This window comes from Equus asinus, chromosome 9 (genome assembly GCF_041296235.1).
Source record: "Equus asinus isolate D_3611 breed Donkey chromosome 9, EquAss-T2T_v2, whole genome shotgun sequence".
Classification (NCBI taxonomy): domain Eukaryota; kingdom Metazoa; phylum Chordata; class Mammalia; order Perissodactyla; family Equidae; genus Equus; species Equus asinus.
This window is the reverse complement of record NC_091798.1, coordinates 91,620,938-91,639,177: the sequence shown is the minus strand read 5'-3', so window position 1 is coordinate 91,639,177 and position 18,240 is coordinate 91,620,938. Positions and strand designations below refer to the sequence as shown.

The 18,240-nt window shown below is 47.9% G+C and overlaps 1 protein-coding gene across 4 annotated transcripts in view; it reads left to right on the top strand.

Annotated features, from left to right (window-relative positions):
- Positions 1–17,962, top strand: part of SV2C (synaptic vesicle glycoprotein 2C) — a 208,806-nt gene extending 190,844 nt beyond the window's left edge. For all 4 annotated transcript variants that reach the window (XM_070517923.1, XM_070517922.1, XM_014830122.3 and 1 more), the window contains one exon: positions 10,059–17,962. In XM_070517923.1, the coding sequence (XP_070374024.1) occupies positions 10,059–10,242 (184 nt within the window). In that variant the 3' untranslated portion in view covers positions 10,243–17,962. The remainder of the gene's footprint in view (positions 1–10,058) is intronic.
- Positions 17,963–18,240: the final 278 nt, after the last annotated feature.

The following is an 18,240-nucleotide window of genomic DNA, read 5'->3' as shown; positions in this document are numbered from 1 at the left end:
TACAAATAGAACTACCATACGATCCAGCTGTCCCACTACTGGGTATTTATCCAAAGAGCCTGAAGTCAGCAATCCCAAAAGTCCTATGCACCCCAATGTTCATTGCAGCGTTATTTACAATAGCCAAGACATGGAAGCAACCTAAGTGCCCATCAACAGACGAATGGATAAAGAAGATGTGGTATATATATACAATGGAATACTACTCAGCTGCAAAACAGAACAAACTCATTCCATTTGCAACAACATAGATGGACCTTGAGGGAATTATGTTAAGTGAAATAAGCCAGTTAGAGAAGGATAATCTCTGTATGACTCCACACATATGAAGAATTTAAAAATGTGGACTAAGAATGGTTTAGTGGATACCAGGGGAAAGGTGGGGTGGGGGGTGGGCACAAAGGGTGAAGTGGTGCACCTACAACATGAATGACAAACATTAATGTACAACTGAAATTTCACAAGACTGTAACCTATCATTAACTCAGTAAAAAAAAAGGAAAGTCACATAGTTACAGTCGGGTATTTGTCCTTGAGGCTGGGACGGGTACCAAGACTAAGAAGACAGGATTGCTTCGAGAAGCATTATAAGGGAAGAGATGAAGAGCAGAGCAAAATGATAGATCTTTGAAGTTTGGGCATTATTGAATATGCAAGTCATTGTATAGTATTTTGATCATTTCTACATCAGCCCTACACACAGCAGCCTCTCTTCTGTGTCAAAAATAAGCAGGGAGCGGGGCCGGCCTGGTGGTACAGTGGTTAAATTCACATGTTCCACTTTGGCAGCCCGGGGTTTGCCAGTTCGGATCCCAGGCGTGGACCTACACACCACTCATCAAGCCATGCTGTGGCAGGCATCCCACATATAAAGTAGAGGAAGATGGGCATGGATGTTAGCTCAGGGCCAGTCTTCCTCAGCAAAAAGAGGAGGAGTGGCAGCAGATGTTAGCTCAGGGCTAATCCTCCTCAAAAAAAATAATAAAATAAGCAGGGAGCCTGTTATACATAATGTAGATAATGCGCAACTGATAAAAGTGTGAGATTCTCCTACTAGATGGGAGTATGAATGTGCCGCTGTGCCAGAGATAGAACAGATTCCCCAGCTTGCCAGAAATCTGGAAGGGAGCCCCACCCATCTAACCCACTGGTCCAGGGGAAGCTTCCTTTGTCCATCATTTCTCCAGGTCAGGCCCTGCCACCACGTGAATTGCTTTCAGCCTCCTTTAGGAATAGAACTCGGAGATGCCAACAGAAGATTCGTTCTGTTTATTGCGTTCAGTCAGTGCTGGTTGGCGTCCCACTCCCTAATTATAACTAGGAGAAAAATAATAATTTTTCCTTCATCTCTTGGAATCTTCAAAGAGTAAAGAATGTGAAATGATAGGTTGACCTGGATTTATCCACCATTTATTGACCCCATCCTTCACCTCCCTTCTTTTTCTCCCCTTCTTGGTCAAGATTTTAAACCCCCTGAAAGTCGTAAACATCACCCACCTCATGTACCAGGACACGTGCTCTGGCTCATTTTGGTTGTCAGTTCTGGCCTGCGTGTCCTTCTGCATCCAGGCAGTGACTTCCTGCTGCCACACTGTGTGTCCTTCTGCATCCAGGCAGTGACTTCCTGCTGCCACACTGTGGGCTTGGCGGAGCTCCACTGCTCACACTTCCTGTGTCCTTGGGCCCAGTAGCCATTTTCCCCTCCTCCATGGAGCTCAGGGCAAGGAGCTCCTACCTTGTAAGCTGGCCTGCTGCCCTGTGCAGAACCCCTCAGCCAGGCAGGCCTGACTCAGGAATTCTCTCAGCACCATGCTCCTGCCTTTCTCGGGCCACTGGCTGCCTCTTCCCTTCCCCCTTACACATGCATAGTTTCAGACATGACCTCAGAAAGGATTTGAAAGTAAAGCCCTGATTGTTCCCACCTGCTATTCTCTGCTGGTCCTGGGCAGCTGCTGCTGTCACCCAGCGCTGAGGGATGGTCCTCTTCCTTGATGAACTGAAGTCAAAACATCTGTCCAGAATTAGCTAAGCTAAGCCCCTCCTCTCAGGACTGTTTTGTTTACACAGAGAAGTTGCCTATTCCCTCCCCACACTCCATCCTGAAGGTCTTTAATCCTGGATCTCTCACTGACCAGCTGTGTGACCTTGGGGGAGCCACTCAGCATAACTGTGCCTCTGTTGTTTGAGATATAAAATGAGGAGATGCTACATCTGTGGTCATGAAAATAAAGACCTCACTTATTTTATTTTTTGAAGATTTTGAGATGAAGGAATCTTTCCTTAACTATCTTATCTAACCACCCTGTATGCCTTCCATGTCCCTTCACCTGCTTCATTTTATATGTTTGTATTTCATGTGACCTGAGCCCCTCTGGCTGTTCAGCAAAGGTCAGATCCTTCTTGTCTCTGGCCGTCAGAAGTGGAGAGTGTGGGATGGGAGCCTGTGTCCCCTTCGCCCACCACCCCACCCCAGTGGCAGCCAATCCTACCAGACATGCACATGGGCACAAAAACAGTCATCCAGCCTGTTCTTGACTCCAGAGACTCCAGCTCCCTGCCTTTGGATACCGAACAAGCCCTCGCATGAGGGCCGTGGACATCATGGAAGTGCTGATAGCAGGACCACCAGACTTGGGGCTGGCCAGACAGCAGAGTGCACCTTTAAGTATCAGGGTGCAGGACCAGTGGCCTCTAGAATCTGGAGTCTATGCTAAGGGTACCGTTTGAGGTTGCTGGGCTTGGAGGATGCTTGTCCATCCATCGTGCTTAGGGCAGAACATTCTCTCCAATCAACTGCATAGCAACCACTCATGTCACTGATGACAAATCGTCTCTGTGTTCATTCACAAACCCTCTCGTGCAGACTTCTAGAACTGTATTTAAAGCCCTACATAGCCATCTCTGGCCTGTTGATTCATGATTAACATGTTTTAAATTCTATGGGTATAGAGACAACTTCTTTTCATACTTTTTATACTTTTAAAGCAAATTTACCACCAGACCACGTGATGGTAGGAGGTAAGGGTGCACATTTATTTGTTTCCTCTCTTGCCCTCCACCAGAACGGGAGCTCTTGAGGGCAGGACTTTGTTTTCCTTATTTACTACCATGAGTCCAGGTGAATGGGTGAATGAATAAATGAGAAAGAAAGAAAGAAAGATGCTTTTCAAAATTCAGCTGGTTGTGGGCTATAGTTTTGCATTCTGTGTGGGGCCCAGCCCCACTCTCCAGGGTGAGCTATGGGGACCAGTATGAGTGAGCAGGCCTTGCTCTTCAGCTCCCTCTCGCTGCCCTCCGTGTCCCTCTTCCACTCCTGCCATCCAGCCTGTGACATGCGATCCTTCCTGTGTCAGCGCCCCCTTCCCCATAAAGCACTGCCTCTTGGAAGCCCTCTTCCTCTGCCCTCCCATTCTCCATCAATAGCGTGGAGACCTGAACTCAGCTGCTGGCTCTGCCAGAAAAGGGCGGGGTGTAACTTCTTTCTTTTTTTTTGAGGAAGATTAGCCCTGAGCTAACTACTGCCTATCCTCTTTTTGCTGAGGAAGAATGGCCCTGAGCTAACATCCATGCCTATCTTCCTCTACTTTATACGTGGGATGCCTACCACAGCATGGCTTTTGCCAAGCGGTGCCATGTCTGCTCCCGGATCCGAACCTTAACAACGGGCCGCCGAGAAGCGGAACGTGTGCTGGCCCTGGGGGTATAACTTTATAACCTTTCTGGGGCATGGCTTCCTCCTCTGAGAAATGAAGGGTGAGCCGGCTCTGTGCTGAGTGTTTAGGTGACCTCACTTAACCCTATTTAATCCTCACTGCCAGTCCTACAAGAGTAGGGAACTTTACTCCATTTTCAGGGGAGGATAGCGAGGCTCAGAGAGGGGCAGTAACTTGCCCCGATCGCTTAACCTCAAACCCAGATGTGTGACTGCACGGGCCACTCCCTACAAAAGCTCACCTGGCAATTGGGACCTGCAGCCACGTTCATGAGCCACGGCCTCAGGTGACCTCCAGGCTGCCTCCCAGTGCTCACGTTCACTCTGTGATTACTCACCCTGGCCCAGGTGCTCACTTCCCAGCTCGCTTTATCAGATAAATGATAAGACACAAAGCCTTCCATTATTACCTGCCTGTGGATATTTGCATTTCAACAGGAACAAGCAACAGGAAGACCCTTGTTGGCGGTGGGGGCGGGAGGGAGATGAGGGGCTGCTCTGGCCAAGGATTCCTCTTGGCCCACCAGCCCCAGGTAAGTCCTTCTCCACGTGTGTGAGTAACGACAGCCCTGCTTGCAGGAGTGTAGGTTGCCCAGGTTAAGGAGGATAAACAGCCCACACGCATACACTCACCACCTACTTGGACAAGACAAACTTTCTCTTTCTTTGAAGATCCGAAAGCAATTGAATTCAGTCTTTTCTGACTTAAGAATGTGAAATTTGGGTTTTTTCCTCTGAAAAAACAAGGTGATAGTCTGGCATCAATAAACAAACATGGCCCAACTAATGCCCATTAAAAGGCTCATGACAGAAGTCTCCCTCTAACACATTTTGAAAACATTGGGAAATTCCTTAGTTCATTTCACAAGTTTCGTATGCAGTCCTGAAAGGGGTTGTGTGAGTGAGTGTAAAAGCCACACAGCCCATCCAGAGATGTGGCGGGACCTAAGTCAGGCTAAATCCAGACAGGAGATCCCTGAGATTGGTACAGCCATCCCTTAGAGGGGAGCAGGAGGGAGGGGCTCTTCCAGCAGGAGAGCCTCCACGGCTGCCCAGAGTTGGATAACAAGAGTTGGAAGAGAAGGAAATGATTCAGCTTAGGTGAGAAAATGATTGCCTCTGGTGAGAATGAGCTGGGAAAAGCAGAGTTAACAGGAGTGCTTAAGAGCTGGAGCAGGGAGAGGAGGAGGCTGGGTGAGGCCTTTGGACAGGATTCCTCTCGTCTTCATGCCCTCGGTCTCACCCACCACATCGTAACCATTCTCCGTGGCTGTGTTGCACTGCCTGGTGCTCCCTAATGAGCACGTCCAAACCAAGGAGGTCTTCTACAGGATGGTGCTCATTGCAATACCGTTTATGTTCCCCCAGATTTGGAAAGCTCCTAATTATCCAACGGTATGGTTACAGAAATAACAGTTATATGCTCAACCGTTTCATTTTAAACAAAACGTAAATAACATGGTGTTGCTGAACAAGGTTCACTTTTGCCCCTCACCCAGAAAGCCAAGAACCAAGACGACAAGGTTGCAGCAGAGAGAGGGTTTAATCACAAGGCAGCCGAGTGAGGAAACGGGAGAGCGAGTCTCAAATCCACCCCTCCGAAAATGAGGACTCAGGCATATTTATGGGGTTTGGGGCAAGGTGGTCTCAAGTGTGGAGATAGATGATTGGAGGTGAGGAGAGGTGAGGTAATTGGTGAGCTGCACAAGCGTAGTCAGACCCCATGCCTCTTCATAGGATGCATGTTCACAAAATGGCGGCATTAGCATGATCTGAGGGTGGAGTTTTTAGCCTCCTGACGTCAAAAGGTCCCTAACGGGGCATGGGTGTGGGCCCAGTTGATGGGTTGGTGGTCTCAACCCGCCTGAAGTGGACAAGGGGTCCTAATTCCTGAAAAGCAGCTCCCACACCCATTGCCATGGTGACCAGGCTCTAGGGAGATGTTATCTATAGGAGCCTACAAGGAGTCAGATAGCATATTGCCTTAGCAGCACAGTTAACTATGGGCGAGGAAATAAATAAAAACGATAATCAGTAACAGCAAAAAAGAAAAACCTTTAGTTACTAGTATGTAATCATCAGTGGCTAACTGTTTACCTGTTTCAACTGGCTCTGAGAAGCCATCCCTCAACTGCCCCCAACCCTGGCCTGAGGTCACTTCCCATCCTCTGTGTGCAATCCCCCCATCAGCCATAGTCCAGGTGGGTGTCTTTATCGCTGCACCCAACAGGTCATGTTATCTTGCTCTCTTCACATCTGTCTTAGTGCAAAAGGGGACTTCATCTTACTCATTTTGGGGTCCCTGTGCCTAGCACAGTGCTTTACATAACAGATGCTTAAAGAGTGACTGTTAAATGAGTACACGCCTAGGAGAATGTGTTAATTAGGACAATGTTAAGGACCAATTTGCTTATTAGACAAATATTCAAGGGGTTTTTAGTGCTCTTGGCATTGCAGTCCGATAGCTCAGATGGAGTCTATGTTAAAATAGCTTTTTTCAGTTAACCTGGGAACCTGGCCATCATTGGTAATACTGTTTCTGTGAGAAAAATAAAAGTCATTCTGTTTTTAAATAGCCATCTTCCAGATGAATCTTTAGGTCACAGTGTATTCCTGATTTAAGGACGGCCTGCACTTTCCAAAATGCCCCATGCTGAGTAGTTTCTACCCATGATTTGACTGAGTTGGCCAGAAAAAGTTCCTTTCCAAAAATTGGGCCTAGACACAGAGAAGGCTCACATTTTACCCTTTACTAGGTAAATTCCATGAGCTGAGTCTCGATGTACACATTTCAGTCCGTTTCAAAATATAGAATTTAATTTTTTTCTCCTAACAGTTTCATCGGTCACCGAGGCAGATATTTCGGCCAATGTTTAAAACAACGGCTAGTCCTGGCGTGGTGCCAGCGTGTGCCAGGCATTGCTGAGTGCTGCTATTATTCAGTGTCCCTCTCTTCTTCCCAGGAGCCTCAAAAAACCCACAGCTGATCCTGTACTAAAGTCAGAAAAAGCAAATAAGAGGCTGGACATGAGGGCAAAACTATCTTCACTCTATCCAGAGAGGAGCCAGCGGTTTCCTTTTCCTGGCCACCAATTAACATAAAATTAAATAAATGAACTAGAACTCGCTGAATTGTGAGGGCCCTGGAAAAAGAGCCACAGCGCTGAGCAAACCAGCTCCCTGCACCAGTATCGGCTTCTCAGACGGGAGTTAACCGTGCAGGGAGAAGGGCCGGTGGAAGGGAACAGGGCTGCTGCAGCCACAGGGCACTGTCTGGGAAAAGAATTTGCATTGAAAAGATTTAAATAGATAGGGTTAGCAAGAACTGAAAACAAAGGATTCTGGCTGGAGAGGCGGAGGAACGGGGATGGAGTTTATAGAAAGACAATAGATCGTGTCATTCTCTCTCTTCAGTGCTTGTTGGTTCAGAGAAGGCATGGAACATCTTTGGTCCAAACAAGAATGCAGTACCCTGTCCCGCTGCTGAGAAGTCAGCAGGCGGGGCCTCTGCGTGCTCTGAGCTCCCCACCCTCCAGGGACTTTAGGAGCACAAGGTGACTTGTGCTTTCTTGTGTCTGCAGAAGTAATGGCCTTCCTTTAAGAGCAAGGGAATAAAGGAGCTAAAAGCTTGTTTGTTTTATAAACAGATAACCCCCAAGGGAGAGCCACTTTGAGAATGATTTTTCTAATACAGCTGTGCCTCCAACGCATAGAAAACTAAAACTTCCAGCTGCAAGTATTTGAAGAAATAATTTAGTTATCCAAGGAAAGGACAGTCACAATTTCTCGAATGCCGACACCAATTTAAGGAGCCTATGTGCTTTGCAGCCACACTAGATTTTCATCTGAAAAACTGCCTCTGCTTGGTAAATGAAAACGGAGATTTAGGAAATAAGGACTTCATGGTCTTTTTAGAAGCTTCAGATCCCAGATGCTGCTGATGGGTCTTAGTGCTGCGCAGAAGCTCAGGCAGTCGTCCGTTCCTCCGTTACAGTTTCCGTAATAAGAGATAGCCGCCGGCATTTTATACCGTTCTGTTATCCCAGAGGTTTATGGTTCGGGAAAATACAGTTATCTTAACCCAGGTATAAATTCTGTGCGGGTCATTCTGCGGTTTCAGCCTTGAGAGACGTCTTCACACAGAAGAATGTTTTCCTTTCTCTTATCAGCAACAGGCACACAAGCCATTTCTCCCGGAACAAGACAGCTTATCTTGCTACCATAAGATGTATTTGGTAATTTATGACTCTAGAATCTAGAAACTAAAATGTAGTTTAAAAAAATTGAAAGAAGCCAATCTGAAAAGGCTACAACGGTATGATTCCAATTGTGTGACATTCTGGAAAAGGCAAAACTATGGAGACAGTAAAAGATGAGTGGTTGCCAGAGGTTAGGGTGGAGAGAAGGAGGATGACTGCGGACTGCGGACTGCGGGGCAGGGAAACTGGCCTTCTGTAGGATCCTGTGACGGTGGAGACACTGCATTTCTCAGCCCATAGAATATGCAACACAGAGAGTGAACCCTAGTGTAAGCTAAGGACTTCAGTTGATGATAATTGGTTAATATTGGCTCATCAATTGTAACAAATGTGCCACACTGAGATGTTAATAATACGGGTGGGGATGAGGGGGTATAGGGAACCCTCTTTACTTTTCACTCGATTCTTTTTGGAAACCTAAAACTGCTCCACAAAGTCTATTAATTAAAAAAAAAAGGCAGGTCATCCTCCTGGCATCATCTCCATGGAGGCGGGGGAGGAGGGGATGGTGACGTCCTTCTGTGGTACCCAACATGTGGCCTCAAGCAATTGCGTGGTTATCGGTGTATGAAATCTCCTTATGTTTCTGGTGGTCCTTGTTATTACTAGTTTCCATGTTTAAAAACAAACCAAAAAGAAGAAGAATACAGAATTAGCTTCCCCTCTTCTCAAGAAGTTCCTGTTTCTCAGTCAGAGGTTCCCTTACACCCCTTCCAGAATCAAAGAGCCGGCAACTTTGCGGCACCGCAGAACCTGCTGGCTCCACCTTCTAGGTGTCTTGGCCAGAAAGAAAGTCAGCGCTTGCTGCCCCCTTTCGGGCCTGATCTTACCAGAGAAATCATTGGCCCTGCGCTAATCACAGGCCAGTTCCTGCAGCGCAGGAGGAATGCGTATTCCTTTCCTATGGTGCAGGCAGGGGCATGGCTGGATAATAACCACGATAAACGTCTACAATTGTAGCAGATATCACTAGGAACAACACAAGTATTGGTGAATCGTTGTTATGACAATCCAAGAGAAACCACACTTACAAGTTTACAAATCAAAGAAAGATGTGCACGAAATGCCGCATTTTACAATGTGTGAAATGCATTTCCCTCTGGAGGGGGGAGAATGTATCCAGCAATTACCTGGCATTGAGTGTGCCTTTAATACACACGTGTACCCAGTGACAGACAAAAACGGTGAACCGGCATAAAGGCAGAGGAAATTCACATCATCGTCTCATGATGTCAGTGGTATAGGTACTCCCTGAACAAGACGAAGTTCCCTACCAAGAAGACCACAGGAAAGGCACATTCAACACACGTGAAGATAGCAAAATATTTCTTTTCCAAAGACTGTCGTCAGAAATGGGATGTGTCTCATTTATGTCCTACCTGCACATCTTAACTGCTAGCAGAGTACGCAAGATCTCTCTAGGCCTACAGTCGGATTCTTCTCCATAAGATTTTCTTGGACTTAATTTCTCACATAGAACTCTGAGGAGCAGAGAAGAAATGTTGCACCAGCTCGTTGGTGAGCTGCCCAGGCTGGTGTCCGGTCCTTCCTGCTGCCAAAAAGTTTGGGAAGACATAGATGGTTCACCTCCACGGTACCAGAGAGATGCGGAATGCAGCCCAGGCACCCTTGATTTTCTCTGAAAATCCCATGGGCTTTTGCTATTTAAAACCTTGCACATTAATTAAGCTAAGAGGAAATAAGGGCGTATAAAAAAAATCTAAAGAAATATATTGTCATACATTTTAATTTAACTCTGCAAGAGAAGAGAGACTTTTTTTGCTCTGCAATTTCCTTTCCTTTTCTGTTCGTGATAAATCAGAACACATGGGCATAATAAGAATCAGTTGAGGTGGTGAGAAAGTCAACAGAGGGCTGAAGGAACCCTTCCTTCAGCTTTTTGAAGTACCAAAAGCTGGGGTTCTCAACCTCCAGAGGTGCCCACGACCATTTGTTTATTTACTCTAATGATGCACACAACAATCTACTTGCAGATCACTGAAAATCACCATGTAGGATGCTTGTGTCTGAAGGTGGAATCTTGGAAGTCACTTTCTCAACCTTGTCTGTCTCTCTCTCCTTTGCAGGGCAACAGGCTTTGGCTTCTTGAATGCCCTATGCAAAGCAGCAACCGTCCTTGGAAACCTAATCTTCGGCTCCCTGGTCAGCATCACCAAAGCCATCCCCATCCTGCTGGCCTCCACCGTGCTTGTGTGCGGAGGACTGGTGGGGTTGCGCCTGCCGGACACACGAACCCAGGTCTTGATGTAACGGGAAAAAAGCCATCCGTCCTGTGTTTCTTTCTCCTGCCCTGTGTCAACCCTCCCGACTGACTCAAGGCTTCAGATGTTTCAACTATAAAAAGGTGGTCAAATATCAGAACGCTAACTCTTGCTGTGACTAAAATTCAGATGCATGCATGTCTTGCCCCTTCAATGTGATTTTGCACATTTTTTTTAACGCATTGATATTTTTCCTAACTGCGATGCTACTGCCTCCCAGGAATCAATGGAAGCATTTTTTCAAATGTTCTAGTCAGCCGGGCCTCCCTAAGCTTCTGCTCAGTGAAGTTTCAGAAGCTCAGAAGAGGACTGTGCTGCCGTAAGAAATAGATCCTGCTCCTGTTTCAACATCCACAGGAAATCTAAGTTGGCATATAATTGTATTTGTGCTGAGGAGAGGGATTCCTTTTTTTTTTTTTCAAACAGAGTGATATTTCCTGTTTACTTAGAAAAGGATACCCAGCAATTCTTGCTGTGACAGCAGGGCCTTTCAAAGAAAACCATGTGGTACCAAACAGAGCTGGGTGGGGCTCTTTCAGGCATGACAATTGAGGTGACTCCGCTGACAAGAAAAATAAAGGCTGTGCACTTCGCTGCAAAGATCTGAGTGAGCTGCATAAGCAAGATTTCTGCCGGAAAGCCCAATTAAACTTCTAAAAAATAGGAGGAAAAGGGACCGTCAGTGTCTGTGATTGTGGCATGTGGATCAGAATGTCAGAAAATCAGATCAGAGAAAGAGAGCTTCTGCCTCCATTTACCCCGCGTCTCCCCACCTCTCCCCCAGCTGCCACTCGTCTTGCCAGAGAGCAGGTGCAAGGAAAGAAAGCCACCTTCTAAAACCTGGGTCTGCCTACCTGGTCCCGCCGGCCATCCAGACTCTCTCCAGTCCAGAGACTGTCAGTCATCTGAGTTATACATTGCAAGTTAGGAAGAAATTCACACCTAAAGCCATTTGGAAATGCAAAATGATACCTCGAGGGTACCACTTTCCTGAGGAACAGTGCCCCCGGGTAGTTGATATTGGACTTTCTGGCTGGCATCACTGAAGTGGGTCCCGTTCCTCCAGTTTCTGCTGGGCTGGGGCACTGGGCACTGTGTTCCTGGCTGCTGGCTCTGTGTGAAATCACAGCCTGCCATTCTCCAAGGGCCCCTCTAGCAGACAACGTCAGCATCTCCTGGTGGGTTTTGGCTGCTCATTTTACCTCTGAATCTGCCGGGCCTGGAAGAGAGAGGTCAGCAGGACATTCCCACGGGCTGGCAGCTCCGTGACCTTCTCACCCCTCGGGCCTGCCCCTCCTCCAAGCTTGTCCTTTTTACTCATCTTCTTTGAAATTGGCAGCCTCCTTGTAGACTTGCAGTGATGACCAGCAGCCAGGAATAAATCCCATATCAAAACATTCCTTTTTTACTCTCTGTCCTGTTAGAGGGTTATCTTCATTACTTATTATAGGCATTTCCAGCAGGCCACAGCCCTGGGGCCTCGGGGAGGGGACTGACTTTGTTTGCAGTAGTCATTACATCCAAAGATGTCTTAACCCCAGAGGCCACTCGGCCTCCCTGCTCCCCCCACCCCACCCCGCAGTGATCCTCCTGGAGCTCCAGACTGCAGGGTTCAGATTCCCTGAAAAGCTGCTTTCATTAACATAAGCCATTAATCACCTCCCCCTTAAAGTAGTTCTAGAGTCTGTAGAGGGGGCAGCCTGGGGTGGGGGGCTGGCAGGAAGAAGGTGCTTCCCTGGGGACACAGGCTCAGAGCCAGAACATCAGGAAAGTTCAAGCCAAAAGCTACAAAGGTGGCAGGAAGAAGGAAACTCAATAAAAACTAGATGAGATCTATGAGACTGATATCAGCAAAGCAGGGAAGAAACAGAACCTGCCCTCCTCCCCTGCCCTGCCCCGCCTGCCCCCTCCTGTGATTTATTGGAGGACAAAGATGGCAGTCAGACAACCCAAGAAGGTACCCTTCTGTTACTCCTCTTCCATAGGTATTTGTTCCCCACCTACCTACCCCTTGATTTATCTTGTTAAAAAAGACCTATCTGGGGACCTGAGCAGGTTTTTCTAGTTGAACGTAGCACGCGCAGTGATAACCGCAGATGTGGGATGTGTGTCCCCATCAAGCCATTCAAAAGAAGATAGAAATGGGCACGGAGGCCGCTCTTGAGCCTTCCATGATGGTTAACTTTGCTCCCTGGGCCACCTTACTTTGAGAAATGTCTGTTGTGGCTCTAAATGCATAAAATATCTCCCAAGCTGCAGAGCGCAGTGTACACGGAATTTTGCTCGCACGCTGAGTTGGGTCAGAATAGGAGGAACCAGCAGAACCCCACCTCCTGAGACCTGCCAGCGTGCCTCTCCAGAAGGGCTTTTCTTGGCCTTCTTGTCACCTAATCCGAGCCCCCCAGGTGGCCCAAGAGGGGTCTATTCTAATTTCCTGGACAGTCTGTGGTCACAAACCTTCTTGGTCACCACCTCTTCCACCTTCCGTGCAGTTTTCTCTGCCTCCCCCATGTTGCTCCCATCACCCTGATTCCCTACGAGAGAGCTCAGATATGTGGTGTGGCCTGTCTGGCTTGTCCTGGGTTGGCTGGAGTAAGACACAGCCGTGCGAGTAAACAGAAACTCTCAGTTCTATCCGAATGGCAACTGGCACAGGACATGCAACCAGCCTCCCGTTTCATCCACAGTGGAAGGAAAACGCGAGTACGTGCAAAGAGAGAGCCTAGGGGACAGTCCCACTTGCTCCGATATCTCTAACTCCCTTTCTGTCTAAAATTTCCTCACAGCTCTTTGGAATCCATCCAGAATGCTCCTGAATCCTTTTATTATCGCTGGGTCCTCTCAGTAGGAAAAAAAACTCAGCTGCTCTAAACTGTAAATCCTGTACCACGTTACACCCCAAGTAATGGGTCTTACAGCACCCAGCTCGCCTTCAACCCTGCTGCCTTGGAAGCCAAACCCAGCAGCCAGGGATCATGTCACACCCAGAGAGAAGATGGAAGGGTCCTAGGCCAAGCTCCACCACCAGCCAACAGAGACCCAGATCTTGCTGGGGAGAATGGAGGGCACTGAACATCTCTGGTCCTCAGTTTCCCCGTCTGTTGAGCATAGACTTGCAGCTAGTGCAAGATTCCAGAGGATCTTCATGAAAATGGCTTCATCTTATTAACTACCTTCTTCTGATGCTAACCTCATCTTTACAAGGGCCAAGTAGGTTTAGTTTAGAAACTGAAAAATTAGGAAATAGGCAAGCATGCAGGAGCTCAGGAAGTGGTTTGGGAAGCCCCTGTGGAGTAGTCCAGAGAACACAGTTCCTGTGATGTTTGTGCTGCCAGCTTTTTAGGATCCTGAGCATCATCTCCGTTCCACACTGGCTTGACAGTTATCATTGCCTGCCCAGGAAAGGGACCCCCTCCCACCCCCCGCCAGCAGATACACACGGTTAGAAGACTCTCTGATCACGGTACTATTGCAAAGGCCGTGTCTTGGAGCTCCCCGGACTCTCTACCCCGTTTTGCTCTTGAAACGTGGTCTTTAGTACACTGAGGCCGTCAGAAACAGTCTTTAAGTGATTTCACCAAAGTTGGCAAATTCACCTTTATTTACAAATCTCACGAAATCAGAGTTCAGGTTTGCACCAAAAACTGCTTAGCCACTTCTCTGAGTGTCTTGAGATATCAAGGGAGAGATGGGAAAGGTAGTGACAGAAGAGAGGGTCTAAGACATCATTGAGAAGGTTCCAGAGAAGAGATTCAGGCACAGCGAGACTTTCTAAGCCCTGGGATCATTTTAAAAGCATTCCACGGGAACACCTTCTGATTGCCTCTGCCAACAAAAATAGAATATGATATTCTCCATTTTTTTTTGTTTAATATCGAAATGGCCTTTACCTATTTTTTCAATAAAACAACTCACCTGTATATGCATTACAGGCTCTGAAGCCAGAATGTCTGAATTCGGCCTTCACCTGGTATCACAGAAAGACAACTGGTTAGTGGTTAAGGTGTATATTGGCTGTATTTGGGTTTCCTTTAACCCCATGACATGCTGACCTTAGTCCACTTACCAGACCTACAAAAACACCTATCACCTTGCAACAACAAAAAGCACTTGGCACAGGAGGGCACTCTGAAGTGGACTGTACATTTCTTACAGTTTTTGTGTCTGCCAAGCGAAGTGTATTTTGAGTAAAGCTTCTCCCGTATTCTGTGTAATGTAGTCAAAGAAAACTGTCGGTGTCTCCTGGATGTGTTGTGTGTCCCTCATCATTCCAGGCAAGGAGGACAGCTCTCCATGGCACGTTCTCTTCCTCCAACTCCTGACCATTCCTGCATCGACAGTCTCACCACGGCCGGGGTTTCCTCAGTCTTTCTCGAACATTACCTAGAGCCAGTTCAGTCATCCGGGATTTGGAGTTATGAGGATGCCGTTCATGGTCTGTTTAGGCCGTTGTTTACGGCTGTCAGGGCGGGGCCAGGGAGGCAGCTGGGCAGAGGCTTCCCCCATCTCCTGTCGGCTTGTGGAATTCTTCCAGAAGCATTTGAGGAGCGCCTCCCTGCGCTGGGCTGAGGCTCTGTGCTGTCAGCAGGTCCTCCACCCTTAAATGGGGGCAGGAGAAACAGGAAGTGAAAGAGAAACCCTCCATGATGGGGGCCTCATGCTGACCCCATTACATATTGAAACCCCCTCCCCACAAACACAAAGTGTTATTTTTCCAAATTTAAGAGAAGTAATAGCCTGTGATGGGCAGTGCAGGAGCTACTCAGAAATTGGGAAATCTTTGACAGGAGGAGAAAGCCCCCAAACTGCTTGGCCTCTGTTGGAGGGACAGCTAGCCAGTCCTTGGAAACTGAGAAAAATGGAGCCACACGTGTGCAATTTCTGTAAAAGTCTCAACAGGAAATCCCACGAAGGTACGATTCAAGGAGGAGAATCAGCAGCCCTATAAAGACAGCCCCAGTTTTATACAGATTTTCATTTTTAAAGTCCCCGTTTCTTCCGAGATGTTCTTTTTATGGCCTGAAACTCAAGGTGGGTGGCTGGCGGGTCTGTTCCCAAGCCGGCAGCCCTGGCACTTCCCCTCCCTCCCTCCTGAGTGGAGTCAGCACTTCCCTGGTCCCTCTGCTGCTGCCCTTTCCCCCGGCCCCAGCTTGCTGGGGTTCCCTCTCTGATTGCAGAGACGTGTGACCGAGTCCACTGTCTCTGCCGATCTCCTCAGGCAGCTTGTCCCCTCGACCCTCAGCAGATAAGCCACCCGGAAAACAGGTTCTGACAGTCAGTAGCAGGAGATTTTCAGATTTCAGTTTAAAACCAGTGCATGGTTGTCACAAGGTGTCTGGAAGCTGCAAAAGACCTTCGGGGTTCTGGGGCCTGAGGGGAGGCAGAACAGAGAGAGGGCGCTTGGCACTGACCCTCCACGGTCCCCTCTGAGAGCCCACGGCGCTCTCCTCCTTACCTCCTCCGGGCGGTACACACTCCCATCCTCTCCCCTCTATTCTTCTTCCTCCTCTCCTCCTCTCATCACCTCTTGACTCTAGCAGTGTGCAAAAGCAAGGCCGAACTTTGCTGGGGCATTTGGGAGTCAAGAATGTGCCGCCCCTGCCTGCAGTGGAGGCCCAGAGGGCGGAGGACACGTTGGACGGGAGGGGGTGCAGGGCTGTGAGCTCTAGACTGGTGGCTTTGACACAGCTCCCTGTGCTGGGCTAGGTTTCCAGCTGCTTCTCAACTCTGGTGGGGGATGGGATGGGCACCACTGGCGTGAAATCAGAGAGGCTCCTTTCTGGGGCAGAAGTCTGAGAGCATTTGACTCCTGAAACATGAGGAAGCTGCAGCGAGGTTCTTGGAAGTCATCGACTGTGGGAGGTGGACCCACTCCCCCAGGCCTACAGAGGGTCCTCCTTGGTGCTGAAGGCTGGGTGCTGTCCATTCAGATTTAAATGCTGTAATTGCAGAGGTTGTCCCCTCTCCGCCTACCTTACCACATTCCATGTCCCCTTAGAGCCCAGAGTGCCCAGAATGAGGAGGAGAAAGCAGCTCTCAGCCCTCTGTTCGGACTCAGACAGGGTTTCACAGCAAGCCAGTGGCCTACCCTAGAAGCAGGGATGTGGGGTCCTAAGCAGCTTGGAGAGTGACTGGCCGAGGCTGCTCACAGGGGCCAAAGCCATCGAACGCCAGCGATGTGCTGGAGCAAGCTCACACCAGTTCATCAGGGCCAACTGTTTCAGGAATTTTGTGAGCCAGTTGAGAAACACAGCCGCTATAAAAATTAAATTGTGTAAACTTAGAATTAAATACATTTAAAAACAAAGATAATAAATATTCAAAACTCATCCCTTTCTGATTACTTACTCCCTTTTAGTATTATCGATGCCTTGGAGTTAATGTATGCCTGCTGGGTCTGTATGGTAGAAATGCTGTACAATGGTGTGCTGGTGTGCACATCTTCCAAACTTTGGGTTCGGTGACATCACATCTGTAGCTTGAAATCGGCCATGATGGGAGTATTTGTACCATGGCAATCCACAAGCTCTACAAATCAGGCTCCTCCCCCCAGACGGCTGTTCATCGTTTGCCTGCACACGGCCGCCTAAAACCCTGACCAGTACTTGGCTCCCACTGCAAAGACCTAGGCCAAACCCAGTTAAGTCCGGTGGGTTTGCAGTCAGCGTTGCCCATAAGCCCGAGGAAAGGAAAGACTTAGCAAGCTCAACCTCACATCAGAACACAAAGGCTTTCTTTCTCCCTTTGTATCCACTCAGCATAGGACCCACCTTCAGGGAGAATGTGCAGTAAATTGCCCGTTAGGCTATGTAAACAAAAATAAACTCGTTTGAAGTCACGAAGTGTCTCCCCTCTCACCCCAAGTAGGCGTCCAGGAGGGAAACTCCTTCCTTGCCTTTGACAGTCCCCAGGCCTGCCTGGATGGAACCGGACAGATTGGCTTCATCTCGTTTCCACCACTATTGTGATGGGTTTATTGTACTGAGTCTGTGTCCTAAATCAAACAGAAGAAAGAAGAAGTGTTCTTTCTTGATCTGTCTCTCATAGCGTCCAGAATGCTGTAATGCAGCCTCGCCCTGATCAGGACCGTGTTGAACAGATCCTGTGTCCTTCACCAATGTCTAGATATTGTGGACAAGGTCCTAGAAGAGCTTTTGTTTCCGGTGAAGCTCCATTTGGACCCACGCTAACCCGCAATCCTCTTCTTTGCACTGAGAGCTTGGCAGTGGGCCTGTCCTTAGTTTTGACGTTTGGGCGTTTTGCTTTATTTTGTCTTGTTTCTTTTCTGTTTTTACTGCTCTGTAAGACCTCCTGCTGTGAATGTTCCAGTTACCCCGATTGTACCGTATCTGTGTGCTGCATGTGTGAACTCCAATAAGTTCTGTTTCAGGTTTCTGGAGTTTTCATCCTAAGTACAACTGGTCCTGTTGTGAACTCATCTTTCTGGTATGCTCCTCTGTGTCTGATTCCCGATTGCCAAAATGTTTGACCAAGCGTGTTTTAACAAATGTCGCGAGACAGCCATGCGTCTCCTTGTGAAAGGGCATGCACCGTGCAGGACGCCCTGTGTGCAGTGGAAAGCTATCAAATGTGGAAGTGTGTACACATTTATACGCCAGATACCTAATATTCATGTAACAGCTGCAAAGATATTTAATGTACATCAGATTAATAAAAGAGCATTTTTTGCTCCATTATATTCAAATAAAGACTGCCGTGTGACTGACTTCCCTTCCAAGCACGAATGGATCCTTAAAAAATAAGTCCTTTCTTTATGTCCTCGGACATAAAGAAAACCTGTTTCCCTTGACTCAGACTTATGTGAATTGTTTCTGTGGGCTGGCGTGTCATGGGCATTGAGGTATCGTTGATATTGCAGGAACACTTTCCAATTGTTAGCCAGGACCATTGGGAAGAAAACGTTTGTGAGGGTGTTTGTGGCAAAGCAGATGCTCGAGTTCTTTTGTCCTAGAGCAGGAACAGCGAA